General features: G+C 38.0%; 1 protein-coding gene across 6 annotated transcripts in view; it reads left to right on the plus strand.

Annotated features, from left to right (window-relative positions):
* The window catches only part of ODAD2 (outer dynein arm docking complex subunit 2), a 257,613-nt gene that overhangs the window by 138,466 nt on the left and 103,203 nt on the right, over positions 1 to 15,944 (plus strand). For 5 of the 6 annotated variants that reach the window (XM_049881739.1, XM_049881742.1, XM_049881741.1 and 2 more), the window contains one exon: positions 6,360 to 6,474. In XM_049881739.1, coding sequence (XP_049737696.1) covers positions 6,360 to 6,474 — 115 coding nt within the window. Of the gene's footprint in view, positions 1 to 6,359; positions 6,475 to 7,848; positions 8,603 to 15,944 lie in introns of those variants that run through there. The other variant, XM_049881743.1, reaches the window with a different exon arrangement.

Consider the following 15,944-nt stretch of genomic DNA (forward strand, 5'->3'; position numbering starts at 1 on the left):
TCCGTGGGGTTTCCTTGGGTGTAACATTTATGGAAGCAGATTGCCAGGCCTTTCTTCTGTGGCACCACTGGGTGGGTTTGAACCACCAACCTTTTAATTAGTCGTTGAGTGCAAACCGTTTGCACCACCTGGGGACCTTGCACTTGGTAGATGCTCAATTAATAATTACTGTATTAAATAAGTTTTTGTCTGAAAGGAAGTTTTTAGAATCTTTCTAATCATATTGCTTTAAAAAAAAAGTTGTCATTGAGCCAACTCTGACTCATGGCAACTCCATGTGTGTCCGAGTGGAACTGTGCTTCCTAGGGTTTTTGATAGCTGACTCTTTGGAAGTAGGTCACCAGGCTTCGAAGATGCCCCTGGGTGGACTCAAACCTCCAACCTTTTGGTTGCAGCTGAGCACAGCACCGAAGGACTTCAGTCATATTGTTTACACCAACTAGGAAAAGATAGACTATTCTCCTTATGCTTAGCCAAGGCCAAGGACCTCTGGGAATACATGACTTTCCTTCCCAAACCATCATACTCACATCTTTAAATTTGGTCTTCCGCAGCCTCTTGTAGATAATATATAAATGAAAACTTTGAGGATTTTTTTAAGTTACATTTTTTGGGCGAGGTTTAGGGTATAATGTCTAAAATATTTCCAGTTTTTTTTGAGGATTTTTTTGTAAAATACTTTTTCCTAATCATAGTTTTTCGCAGATTTATCATTTAATTCTGACATACATTTATGTATCCATTTTACTGAATTGCCAACTTAGTTTCAAAATCTGTAGGTTCAGCTGCATCTTTTAATGTTGTGGTTTAAGAGTATTATACTCTTTTAGGCTACTCACATTTAATTTCAGCCCTTGTCGTATAATACTATTTATCAGTGCAGTTTTCAGCAACTGTTGTAAAATTTTTAGAAAACATGCAGAATTGTCGTTTCAAAATACATATACTGCCGTTGCCAGAAAGAAACTCCACAATCTTAGCCTTGTCTATGATGTGGGCGCCCACTGTTCACATTTGTTCATACGTTTGTCCTCAACCAGACTTCTTAAACAGTCCTGAAAAAGGTTACTATAACAAAAGAGACAAAGAAACATAATAAGCATCTTTTTGATTTGTTGGATTTCTTTTTTTTTTTTTTTTAAAAAAAAAAAACAAAACAGAATATGAAAATGTCCTCATTTTTCTGGAGCTGTTATTCTGCCAGCCAGGCAGAGTGATTTTTCTGATAAAGTTGAAGATTTCAAAAACAGATAATTCCGTTTTGGTTTTATGATATCAGAGGATGAGTGTAAAATTCTCATGTTATAAATACAGGAAGAGCTAACTAACATGCCACTGGAATTGAATACAGAGAGGCTAACCACATTAAAGACCTATACAAAAGGGAATAATGGACAGTGGAGTAAATTAAAACCACCTACACGTCTGTCCTAACACCTGTCAGTTTGTCGTACTGTGGTGGCTTGCGTGTTGCTGTGATGCTGGAAGCTATGCCACTGGCATTTCAAATACCAACAGGGTCGCCGTGGTGGACAGGTTTCAGGGAAGTTTCCACATTAAGACATTCTGGAAAGAAAGACCTGGTGATCTACTTTGTAATATTAAAAACCCGCAGTGAAAACCTTATGAATCACAAGACAACACTGTCCAACTTGCTTGCTTTGGACATGTCATCAGGAAGGCCCAATCGCTGAAAGAGGACATCGTGTTTGGTGAAGTAGCAGGCCAGAGAGGGCGAGGAGGACCCTCAGTGAGGTGGAGTGGCATAAGAGCTGCAACAATAGGCTCGAACATGCTGGCAATTGTGAGGATGATGAAGGACTGGGCAGCCTTTCATTCTCTTATATTTAAGGTTGCCATGAGTTGGAGTTGACTGAACAGCAATTGTCTATTTCTATCTATAAATCCGTCGTTGTATATGCAAAAAGCAATAAAGTATTAAAGAAATTCTGTGAAAATGCACTTAGAAGACAGCTTTAAATGAAAACTTAATTCTAATGGTTTGGTTTAGAATTTGAACACGTAGTTCGCATGCATGAGGTTTAAAAAATAAATATTTGCGTTAGCAGAGATTTTTGGATTAATGGAAAAAGGAGTAAGCAAAGACTGTCCTGTTTCAGATCCTTGTAACCACTGTTCACTGTCTATATTAGCATGTCCTAAACATGGGTCGCATGAGTCAGAAGCGACTCAACGGCAGCAGGTTTGCTTTTTTTGGTTTTAAGCGTGGCATGGAGCCCTAGTGGAGAAGCGGTTAAGACCTTGGCTGCTAACCAAAAAGGCCAGCAGTTTGAATCCACCACCTGCCCTAGTGATTTCCAAAATCGTATGGGGCAGTTCTGTAATGTCCTATAGGATCGCTATGAGTAAATCGATGGTAATGGGATTGGCTTTTTTTTTTTTTTTTTTGAAGCATAGTGACCAATACATGATTCCTGCTGTCAAGGCGATTACACAGTAATGGGGGAGGTAAAAGCAACTCAAGACTACAAGACAATATGTTATGAATGCCAGGAAGGGAGACAGCAAAATTCACTAGAGGGCTTAAAGGGAGGAGAAGCCAGATGATTTGTGGAAGAGATTTGTTATAGGTCTTAAAAGATACATTATTATAGTAAAAAATGGAGGCAGCATGGACAAAGGGTTACAGTTGGGAGAAGGATATCTATGGTATCATCAGTAAGCTCATGTCTCTCTGATAAGTTCACATAAAACCCTATGCATATATCTATAGCAGCATTTATTATAACAGATTAAAGTGGTCCATTTATCCCCAGAAGGAGGCCTGGTCACACAGTGGTTAAGTGCTTGTATGCTAACAGAAAAGTCGGTGGTTTGAACTCACCAGCTCCTCCACAGAAGGATGTGGCACTCTGTCAGCTTCCGTAAAGATTACAGCCTTGGAAACCCTATGGGGCAGTTCTACTCTGTCCTATAGGGTTGCTATGAGTCAGACTTGACTCTGTGGCAACAGGTTTGGTTTTTTGGGTTATTTATCTCCCACCCGAGACTGTAGTTTCCTGAAGGATAATTAAAATACCTTTTTTTCTTTCTTTTTTTTTTTGAGACCAGACTTAACTGTCTGCCTGAGACTAGAAGGACCCCAGAGGTCATGGTCCCCAGACTGTCTGTTAGCCCCAAGACTGGAACCATTGCCAAAGCCAACTCTCTTCAGACAGGGATTGGACTGGACTGTAAGATAGAAAATGATACTGGCGAGGAATGAGCTTCTTGGCTCCAGTAGACACATGAGACTATGTGGGCAGCTCCTATCTGGAGGGGAGATGAGAAGGCAAAGCGGGGCTGAAGCTGGCTGAATGGACACGGAAACAGAGGGTGGAGAGAAAGAGTATGCTGTCTCATTACGGTGAGAGCCACTAGGAGTATATAGCAAGGTATATATAAATTTTTATATGAGAGACTGACTCGATTTGTAAACTTTCACTTAAAGCACAATTAAAAAAAATTTGTTTTTTGGATGCCTGGCATTTAGTGTTTAGTAGCTGGTCAAACAGTGTTTCATGAGCAAATGCCAAAAAACAGTGAATTGGGAGGAATAAACCAGCTCACTGGAAATTCGAAATGCTGAGCTCAGGAATTGGGGTTTTAGTGTCACACAGGCAATGAGAGGCCATTGGAGAGCTTTTCTCATGGGAGCGACCTTTTCACTGTGAATCATTCAACAAGTATTGATTGAATGTGCTGGGTGTTGCAATGACCAAATGAACATTCCTGGGACCTTACTTTCAAGTGGCTGCTGTGGAAGCTCTAGATGGCTCTTTAGGAGGATTAATTTCATAGTGATTTTTATGATAGATTGGAATTGAGAAAAATTGGAAGGCATAAAAGAAGTTATACAACAGTTATGGAACTGGTTGTTAGTTGTTATCAAGTACCTCTGATTCATGGTGACCTTATGGAAAACAGAATGTGACATTGCCTAGCTCTGCACCATCTTCATAATAGTTGGCATCTTTGAGTCCATTGTTGAGGCTATTGTGTTAATCTGTCTCATTGAGGGTTTCCCTCATTTTTGCTGACCTTCTGCTTTACCAACCGTGATTTTCTTTCCTAGTGAAGTGCTTAATGCAACTTAGCTAAAGTCCTGCCGCCATACTCTCTTGTAAGGAATATTCTGGTTGTATTTCTTCTGGGGTGGATTTATTCATTCTTATGGAACTCCACTTGGTATATGCAGCTGGTAGGGGTAGTGAAGGGATTCAGATGCTGGCAGGGAGAATGAAACAATCAAGGACAGATACTTGAGTTTTTGTGAAGTAAAAATCAGCGGTGACTGATTGGATATAGAGGATGAGCGAAATGAAAGGGACAAGGTGAAGTTTATTGACTGGCTTTTCCTGATGCCACCTGACTTTGTTAGCTCTTGTATTTAAAAATGTTTTTAATAATGTTTTCTAATATGAAGTTGGAGCCCTGGTGACGTGGTGGTTAAGAACTTGGCTGGTATCCAAGAGGTCAGCAGTTCAAAACTACCAGCTGCTCCTTGGAAACCCTATGGGGCAGTTCTACTCTGTCCTATAGGGTCACTGTAAGTTGGAATTCACTCGATGGCAATGAGTTTAGTTTTTTGGTTTTAATATAAGGTTATTACTCTGTACTGTGCTGAGTCTTTCTTTTAAGACACCAGTAACAGGGTAAAAATCTTCATTGTTATAACTAAGCAGCTGATGAAGTGCCTAGGGTTTAGGGTGAGCAAGGGGACAAATATATCTATTTTTACAATTATTACAGCAAATTTTTAATTAATTGTGAAATTTTGCCTAGGAGGTACAGAATTGAATTTTTTGTGTATGTGTGAACCAGAAAATGTGTGCCATCCAAATGACATCCAAATGACTTCTACTCTAATAAGAAATTATGTCCAACAATGTATATTACTAATTCTAATTTTACTGTTAAATTTGTGAGAGGGTAGCTCAGGCTGTCATTCACTATCATTAATTATGAACTTGAAATACAAAAAAATACGTAGAGGCCCAAAGGATGGAATTCATTATATTTTCAGTGGCATATGTAAGACAGTGAACATTTTAAACTTCATTTTTAAAGTAAATTCTTCATTGTGTAATGCCCAGTATATTTTTTCACCTAAGCTGATTTTTATAGTTGAGAAAGAAAACTTTTATCTCCGTATTACATGACAGAAAACTTTTGAAGTTAGAAAAGGTGTTTAGTTAAACTTCAAGTTACTTTCTTAATACATTTTTTTTCTTATTAAAAGTCATTTTTTTTAAGAGACAGTTTCTGTCTTACTAAGGGTTATTTGCCTCATCATCTTATAAGGTTATGTAAAACCAATATTCTACTTGGAACTTTTGGAATAATCCATTTCTCTTTTTCTGGGAAACTCATTTCAGATAATCAAGAAATGTAGATGTTTTTACATCACTTTTCAAGAAAGAATTTGACTGGTATTTTAGGCTAATGGTATTTATCATATCTGTGGTTAAATACTACATGTGTTTAACTTAACTTGAGATTAAAAATCAAAGGAATTTTGATGTTCTTTATCTTTTTTCATCTGCTTTCAGTTTAACATCTCTTTCTGAACAAAGCCATGTTTGTAAAGGATATTAAGTTTTGTTTGGCCTTCCTCTCAATTGAAAGTACTCTGTGGACCTTAATGTGAGGTTATGCTCCTCAGACTGATTGATATATAAACAGAAGACAGATGGTGTAGAGATGACTCTGATGATAATTCATTTTTCAGCTAGTCATGAAGATATTTTGATTACAGTGTGTTTAAGTAATTATAACGCAATGTGCAGTGTTAGTCTTGCTGGTAAGGGAGCATACGGAAAACAAGTTACGTGTTATTCGTGCTCAACAAAGGATGCACTGTGGTGTAAGGATTTTAATTCCTAATGCTAGATTAGGACTGAAGGAGTTTAAACTATGTCATAGAGTACCGTGAGTAAATTAAGCCTAGACCAAATAAAAAAGGTAACTGCACAGTTCTGAGGCATAAATATTTGTTTTGGAAAGTGTTTAGATGTTACCATCTGAAAGGGTCCAGTATGTTTAAATTTAGGTCATGGTTTGCGTCCAGCTAATTAAGAAATGACACGGATTGATTTTAAGTTTACACGGCTGGTCATTATCGTGTAACTTGCTTGCCATGTCATGAATTGAAAACTGAAACCAAAGGGCTGACCATTCAACAGCATGTTATATCCACACTGTTCTTAAAGTTTTGCAAAGAAACACACGATCAAGATGTGAAAAGGAGAAAAGTAATTAAAATCATGTAAATAGTTGGGTCATGTAAGTTTTCATTTTCACCCACTAACTACAACTTATGCAATTTATACACTTTATATCATTATGTTTTCAAATAGGATCATTGACCGCTTAGATGGAGTTCGGTTGTTGTGGTCATTGCTAAAAAACCCCCACCCAGATGTGAAGGCCAGTGCAGCGTGGGCCCTCTGCCCCTGCATTGAAAATGCTAAGGTAAGAAAAGACTGTAAATTCATTCTAGAAATTTCTAATACTGTATTGAATAATGTCACTACTCGTACCAGTTGTTGTTGAGTCAATTCCTACTTGTGGTGACCCCGTGTGTGCAGAGTATGTGCACCACAGGGTTTTCAAGGCTCTGACCTTTCAGAAGTAGATCGCCAGGCTTTTATTCCAAAGCATCTCTGGGTGGACTTGAACTGTCAACCCTTTGGTTAGTAGCTGAGTGCTTAGCCATTTGTGCCACCCAGGGACTCGGTATAATGACGCTAGAGTTTACTAACAACTTTGGACTTATTTTTGGTCAGAATTATCTTGTGCAAAACAGCACTGAACAATTTTTATGCCAAAATAATTTCTGAACAATGCGTTTTCCTGATCAGTTTTAAAATGCCAAGTAAAACTAGCCTAAGATGGCAGTGCTTACCATGTTCCATCTGGCTGGTGAAATGGAAACAAGTGTCCCAGGTAAATCAGGGTGAAGAAAAGTTGACTGTTCTTACCAGCTGAGTGATAGAAAAAAAGTCTGCATTTACCTGCTCCTTACAGGGAGTGACAGCATGTCTGTGATGACTGGTTCCACGGTATTTATATCTTGCAGTGAAAGATCCAAAACCCATTCCTGTTGAGTCAATTCTGACTTATAGCAACCCTATAGGACAGAGTAGAACTACCCCATAGGGTTTCCAAGGTTGTAAATCTTTACAGAAGCAGACTGCGACATCTTTCTCCCATGGAACGGCTGGTGTGTTTAAACCACTAACCTTTAGGTTAGCAGCTGAGCATTTCACCATTGTGCCACTAAGGCTCCTTAGTGACAGATCACTAAGGTTATTTATTACCTTGAAAAAGTCACATAATTTCACCAAGTCCCAGCTTTCTTATTTGCTGGTAGAAACTAGAGACTTCTAAAGTTTATTTTTAGTTCTTCATTTGTAAATTTTTCTGTTTTCTCTAAAGATCTTTTTTAAGCCTGTTCCTGTTATATTTACTTTAAAATTTGCTATAGGTCTAAGGATTTCTTTAAGAACCTTGTTGCTGAATCTTTTTCTCTTTGCTGAGTATTTTTATCTAGGGAGTTTTATTTCTATAATAAACAACATGACTCTAAATATCATCCAAAATATTTGACTAGAAATAACTTTTTATAAAGAGCGAATTGTGTTGCATACTAGGAGTATGCTACCAACTTGTTAAAGGAATCATTATTTTTAATAGCAAAAAAAGAGAAAGAGAATAAAACAAATTAAATGTTCATCTACAGGAAAATGGACAACAAGGTGGTAGTATATTTTACACCAAAGCAGCAATGAAAAATGAATGTATTTCAGCAATATATTCATCAATATAGCACTTTTTTTTTTACAGCACAAACATATTGAACAGAAAAAAAAGTTGCAGAAATAGACATACAATATGATTGCATTGTCATAAAGTTCAGTGAATTTCAAAAATATACAAAATTTAAACAATATCCTTTCGTGAGCAAGAAAGAAGTCTACTGGGGAAAGTTTGTTACACATCCGTGAATGATATCCACGTTAGTTATTTGAACTAATCAGCCCAGTCCTTCATTCATAAAAATGAACAACTAAGGATCATCAAACATTTAAGGAAGACTAATGGCATTAAAGAGGCAAGCCAAGATTAAGAAGCAGGACAACTAACTTCAGAGGAAACATAATATAAAGGACAGAAGATAACTTTAAATTTTTTTAATTAATATTCTCAGGAGATTCAAGGGGGACACTATGTCCAAATAGGCTGTTATTGAAAAGGAAACATTCATAGATTAAGAAATCATTCTTGAAAATTAAAAAAATGTACTTGGAAAAATAATAAATTTAATAGAAGGTGTGAGTATTAGGATGGATCTGGCTGGAAGGTAAAATCACAACTAAGATTGTAAAGTAAGAGTAAAAAGAAAAATAGGACATGAAAACTCAAAAGAAAGAAAAAGAGTAATTGAAGTGAAGACATACTTACATTAAAAAAAGAGAGAGATGCTTCTGTGAGCTAAAGAGCTGAAGAAACTCTAGTTTTAGATTGAAAAGATTCAGTTAGTATCAAGGAGGAAAAATAAGCAAACAAAAATGTCCACACTTAGTCAAAATTCAAACTTGGTATTGAAATTAAAGGAAAGAAAAAAGTTTTCAAAAGAGCAAGAATAACAGTGACAGACTTAACATTGACTACAATGAATTCTAAAAAAAAGAAAAACATAAACAATACCTTTATTGTCCTTTGAGGAAAACAAGTTTTGTTCTGAAATTCTATATCCTGAAAAACTAAAAAAAAAAAAAAAAAATTGAGCAATGCCTTTACTCCGTCCTTGTTTCTGTTATGTGCTATTGAGCTGATTCTGACTTATAGAGACCCAGTGTGATAGAGTAGAGCTGCCTCATAGGGTTTTCTAGGCTATACTCTTCACAAGAGCAGATTGCTGGGTCCTTTCTCCTGAGGAGCAGCTGGTGGGTTTGAACCATAGACATTTTGGTTAGCAGCCCAGTGCTTAAACATTGCACCATGAGGGCTCCTTTTTACTATCCTTAGGCAAAAATAATTTTCTCCTGGAATTCTATACCCTGAAAGATTAACGTTCAAGTGTTAGTACAAAGTGAGAACAAAATACTACAGGTACCCCATATACCTTTTCTGAAAAATTGTCAAATTACTTTAGAATATTTTTCAACCAAAAAAAAAAAAAAAGATTCTATGAAAGAGAACAATGTGAGTTATAAGAAGCAATGATAAATAAATAAACCAATAAACAAGTTAAATATAACTTGTTTTATAATTTGCTTTCAGATTTGATCAAATTATTAAGAATTGAGTTAAAATAATGACATAAAATAAAAACAGAATAGTATTATCACAATAACAACCTGGATCTGAACTATCAGATGATTTAACCAAACATGTTAGGTAATGGGGAGATAAGAAGTAAAAGCATACTAAAGGGAGACAGCCTAAGATGGTGGATAGCTTAGTCAGACACATCATGCTGTTCCCTACAGCAAAGACCCAAGAAACCAAATGAAACAGATACAGATGAGAATCCTGGAACCCTGAGATCAAAAGGAAGGACAAAGAATTAGACAGAACACCAACTGGAAGGAGCAATTGAACAAAAACAGCAAATGAGGAAGTTATGGATCAGAGGTGCCTTGCCAGTGTGTCTATCTTGAGACAAAGTGGGCAGCAACCCCAGTGAGGAGCACAGGAAGGCAACTTCACAGAATTCCCAATAGCAGACAGAGAAGCTGTGTAAACAAACCCAGAGTGAAGCAAGGTGAGCAGGACATGAACTGGATCTAAGAAGGGAAAGCACAGGAAGGTGAGTGAGAGCTCCAGGGATCCTGGTGTCCACAGAGGAGAGAGGGAGCTAGGAACCAGAGACAGGACTACTCACCGGGGCAGTCCCCAACCATTAGAGTGGGTAGTGCACATGGTGCAAAAGATCTATAGAGTGTCAGCAGGAGGTCTGCCACTGGACCAGAGTCCAGGCAGCCCCCATCCTCCTTGCATTTGTTGTGTCCAGGCCCCCCCGATGGCTGGTTGCAGCCTACGGGGAGTGCCCTGGCACCCATGCCATGCCCAGTAACCAGAGGAATTTGCTCCCCTCTACACTCCCAGTGACCAGCAGCAAGAGCTCTCCACCCCACTCTTGCTGCCCACTTGGCCTGGGGACCATGGTATGACCCTCCCTGCCCCGCCACCCCACCCCTCCTGTGACCAGCGACATGCATCTGGCCTGTCTGCCACCCACACAGCAGCTCTGTACACCCGATGAGCAGCAGTGTGTGCCCCCACACCACTGGACCTATGACCAGCAGCAGCATGTGCCTGCTCCATGCATCAGCCTCCAGTCTGCTGCCCTGCCAACCTGGAGAGTGACAGAGAGCATTACCATGCCACTAGACTGGTGATTGGCAGCAGCACACCATCTGCCCTGCCTGTCAACCCCCCACCATCCTGCTCACCTGGCAAGCAGCAGCATACACTCCTGCACCAACAGACCAATGAACAGCAGCAATATGTACCCACCCCACCTGTCTCCCACCACTGCCCCAACCACCTGGGAATAGGTGGCTAGTGTTCCCAAGCCACCAGACCAGTGATCAGTGGAGCACACCTGCCTCTCCTGCCCTGATATATCAAAACAAAACAAAACAAAAAAAGGGCAAAACAAATATACAATCAATAAATATATAAATAAAATAACACATTAATACCTCAGAGACAGCAGACAGTAAAAAATCATATGAAAAAAACAGGATAAGACAGGTCAAACAAGTGAGCAAAATAAAGGGAAAGAAACCCTTCCTGAGGGATAAATGACAACTACCTGAGAAGGAATTCAAAAGACTTATATTTAGGATCCTCAAAGAGATCAAGGAAAACCCTAGAAGAATTCAGGAAAACAGTACAAGAAGAAAATGACAGACTCAATTAGACAATTAGAAACCATACATACACAACGACTAGAAATTTAGAAGATTAACAAACAAATGCCAGAAAGAGATAACACAATGGAAGGACACAGAAGTAGAATTGAATCAATGGAAGAAAGAATCAGTGAAATAGAGAACAAGTCCCTTGATACTAATTTCTTTGAGGAACAATCAGAAAAAAAGAATGAAGGAAAACAAAGAAAGCTTAAGAGTTATGTGGAATACCATCAAAAGGAATAATTTACTCATAATAGGAATTCCAGAAAAGGAGAAGAAAAAAAAGTACAGAGAGAATTTTTGAAGATGCATTGGCAGAAAACTTCCCAAATATTATGAAAGACCATAAGCTTTCCATCCAAGAAGCCCAACAAACCCCATATGGGACTGATCCCAGGAGAAATTCACCAAGACATGTCATAATCAAACTTTCCAAAATCAAAGACAAAGAAAGAATCCTGAAAGCAGCTCATGAAAAATGAAATATCACTTACAAAGGGGCATCAATAAGACTAAGAGCTTGTCTTAGTCATCTAGTGCTGCTATAACAGAAATACCACAAGTGGATGGCTTTAACAAAGAGAAATTTATTCTCTTATAGTCCGATAGGCTAGAAGTCCAAATTCAGGGCATCGGCTCCAGGGGAAGTCTTTCTTTCTGTGTCAGCTCTGGAGGAAGATCTTTGTTGTCAGTCTTCTCTTGATCTGGGAGCATCTCAGCACAGGAACCTCAGGTCCAAAGGACGTGCTCTGCTTCCAGCACTGCTTTCTTAGTGGTACAAGGTCCCCAACTCTCTGCTTACTTCCTTTTATCTCTTGAGAGATAAAAGGTGGTGCAGGCTACACCCCAGGGAAACTCCCTTTATATTGGATCAGGGATGTGACCTGGTAAGGGTGTTACAATCCCACCCTAATCCTCTTTAACATAAAATTACAGTCACAAAATGGAGGACAACTACAGAATACGGGAATCATGGCATGATCAAGTTAATACACACATTTTTGGGGGGACATAATTCAATCCATGACAGTGCTGATTTCTCATCAGAAACCATGCAGGAAAGAAGGCAATGGGATGACATGTATAAAATCCTGGAAGAAAAGAATTGCCAACCAAGAATCATATATCCAGCAAAAATGTCTTTCAAAAACAAAGACACTCCCAGATAAGCAGAAACTAAGGGAATTCATAAAAACCCAACCAGCCGTACAAGAAACATTAAAGGAAATCCTTCAGATAGAGAACAAACAACATCAGATGACAACGTGAGATAAAGACACACAACAGCATCACCCAAATACTAACCCAGATAAAGATGTCACGAAAGTAAAATAAAGCTATAAAACTGACTACAGGGGACGAGACGTGTTAAGTTGTAAACAATGACAACTTCAAAACAAAAAGAGGGAATAAACTTCCATATAGAGAGGAAGTCAAGGTGATTCCAAGATAAAACAGACTGTTCTAAATTTAAGAGAATAAAGGTGACCTTCAGGGTAATCACAACGAAAATGAATAAATCTTCTCTCCAAAATGGAGAAAATAAAATTGGCTCAGTAAACATAAAAACAACAATGATCAATAGGAAAAGAAAATCCATGTACAAAAAGAACTCAGCACAGAAAATTGAGATGAGCAAAGAAACTATTAACACCACAAAAAAATTAATGAAATAACAGCAATGAGTTATTACCTATTGGTAATCAATGACAAAGATTGAATTATGATCCCTCAAAATGTGTGTCAACTTGGATAGGCCATAATTCCCAGCATTATGTGATTATTCATCATTTTGTCATCTGGTGAGATTTTCCTATGCGTTTTAAATCCTACCTCTCTGATGTTAATGAGGCAGGATTAGAACCAGTTATGTTTATAAGGCAGGACTCAATCTGCAAGATTAGGTTTTGTCTTAAGTCAATCTCTTTTGAGATATAAAAGAGAGGAGCAAACAGGGGACTTCGTATCACCAAGAAACAAGAGCCAGGAGAATAGTGCATCCTTTGGATTGGGTCCCTGTGCTGAGAAGCTTCTCAACTAGGGAAGATTGAAGACAAGGACCTTCCTCCAGAGCCGACAGAGAGAGAAAGCCTTCCCCTGGAGCTAGCACCCTGAATTCGGACTTTGAGCCTTCTAGACGGTCAGAGAATAAATTTCCTTTTGTTAAAACCATCCACTTGTGCTATTTCTCTCCTAGCAGCCCTAGATAATGAAGACAATCACACTGAATGTAAATGGGTTAAATGCACCAGTCAAGAGACAAAGAGTGACAGGATAGATAAAAACAATGACTCATCAATATGTTGCCTACAAGAGACACACCTTAGACACAAAGGCATAACTAAGTTAAAAATCAAAGGATGGAAAAATTATATAAAGCAAACAGTAACTAAAAGACATCAGGAGTAGCAGTAATAATTTTGGATAAAATAGACTTTAAGTCAAGGTCCATTCTAAGAGTCAAAAAAAAAAAAAAGAGTCAAAGAAGGGCATTATATAATGATTAAAAGGTCAATTCACCACGAAGACATAATAAATGTTTCTGCACCCAGTGATAGAGCTCCAAAATACATAAAACAAACTCTAACAGAATTGAAAAGATAAATAGACAGTTCTACAATAATAGTAGTAGACTTAAAACATCACTTTCGACCATGGACAGAAGAAACTCGGTAAAGATACAGAAGATCTAAATAACACAATCAACCAACTTGACCTCATAGACATATACAGAACACGCCACCCAAAAGCAGCATACTACACATTCCTCTCCAATGTACATGGACCATTCTCCAGAATAGACCATATTCTAGGCTACAATGCAAGCCTCAATAAATTAAAAAACATCAACATAATACAAACCATCTTCTCTGACCATAACAGTATAAAACTAGAAATCGATAACAGAAAGAGCAAGGAAAAAATTAAATACGTGGAAACTGAATAACACATCACTTAAAAACTATTGGGTCGCAGAAGAAATTAAAAATGAAATGAAAAAATGTCTTAGAATCAAATGAGAATAAAGACACAACATACCAAAACCTCTGGGAGACAGCAAAAACAGTGCTCAGAGAAAATTTTATAGCAATAAATGCAGACATCAAAAAAGAAAAAAGGCCCGAAATCAATAGCTTAACCCAACAACTTGAACAAATAGAAAAGGAAGAGCAAAAGAAGCCCACTGTCACCAGAAGAAAGGAAATAATAGAGATCAGAGCAGAAATAAAGGAAATGGAAAAATAATAGAAAGAATCAACAAAACTAGAAGTTGGTTCTTTGAGAGAACCAATAAAATTGACAAACCACTGGCCAAACTGACAAAGGAAAAAAGTGAAAAGACACAGATAACCAAAATAAATGAAATGGGTGACATTACAACAGAACTACCTGAGATAAAGAGGATCATAACAGTATTATGAAAAATTGTACTCCAGCAAATTTGAAAACCTAGAAGAAATGGACAAATTTCTAGAAACACACACTACCTAACTAAACTAGCACGAATAGAGGTAGAAAATTTAAACAGAGCTGTAACATAAGAAGAAATTGTAGATGTTTAAAAAAAAAAAAAAAACTTCCAACAACAACAATGACAAAAAGCCCTGGCCCAGATGGCTTCACTGGAGAATTCTACCAAACATTCAGAGAAAAGTTGACACTAATTATACTCAAACTATTCCAGTACATAGAAAATGAAGGACTATAGTTCACTCTGTGAAGCCAGCAAAACCCTGATACCAAAGCCAAGCAAAGATACCATACAAAAAGAAAATTACAAACCAATATTCCTCATGAATATAGATGCAAAGATTCTCAAAAAAAACTCTAGCCAACAAAATACAACAGCATATTAAAAAAATAATACATCATGCTCAGGTGGGATTCATACCAGGGATGCAAAAGGGGTTCCACATTAGAAAATCAATCAATGTAATTCACTGCATAAATAGAACAATGAAAAGAATCACATAATCATAATCAATGCAGAAAAGGCATTTGAAAAAAATCCAACACCCTTTCCTGATGAAAACTCTTAGCAAAATATAAATAGACAGGAAATTTCTCAACGTAATTAAGGGGTGTCTTAGTCATCTAGTGCTGCTGTAACAGAAGATTGCACAAGTGGGTGGCTTTAACAAGAAGAAATTTATTCTCTCACAGTCCAGTAGACTAAAGGTCTGAATTCAGGGCACCAGCTCCAGAGGAAGCCTTTCTCTCTCTGCTGGCTCTGGAGGAAGGTCCTTGTCATCAGTCTTCCCTTGGTCTAGGAGCATCTTAGTGCAGGAACCTCAGGTCCAGAGGACATGCTGTACTCCCAGCGCTGCTTTCTTGGTGGCGTAAGTTTTCCTTTTTATCTCTTAACAGATAAAAGGTGGTGCAGGCCACATCCCAGGGAAACTCCCTTTACATTGGATAAGGCATGTGACCTGCGTAAGAGTGTTCCAGTCCCACTCTAATCCTCTTTAACATAAAATTACAATCACAAAATGGAGGACAACCACACAATACTGGGAATCATGGCCTAACCAAGTTGACATGTATTTTGGGGGGACACAATTCAATCCATGACAGCATATATGCAAAACCAACAGCCAAAACTATTCTTAACAGAGAGAAATTGAAAGCATTCCCCTTGATAATAGGAACAAGACAAGGATGCCCATTATCACCACTTCTATTCAATATTGCACTGGAAGTCCTAGCCAGAGCAATAAGGCAAGAAATGTAAATAAAGGGAATCCAAATTGGTAGAGGAGAAGTAAAATTATCCCTGTTCACAGATGACATGATCCTATATATATGTAAAAAATCCCAGAGGTTCCACAAGAAAGTTACTGGAACTAACAGAAGGGTTCAGCAAAGTGGCCGGGTACAAGATCAACATACAAAAATCAGTTGGGTTCCTCTACACTAACGAGGAGAACTCCAAGAAGGAAATCAAGAAAACATTGTCATTTGCAATAGCCCCCAGAATGATAAAATACCTAGGAATAAATCTAGTCAGGAACA

This window comes from Elephas maximus, chromosome 4 (genome assembly GCF_024166365.1).
Source record: "Elephas maximus indicus isolate mEleMax1 chromosome 4, mEleMax1 primary haplotype, whole genome shotgun sequence".
NCBI classification, from domain to species: domain Eukaryota; kingdom Metazoa; phylum Chordata; class Mammalia; order Proboscidea; family Elephantidae; genus Elephas; species Elephas maximus.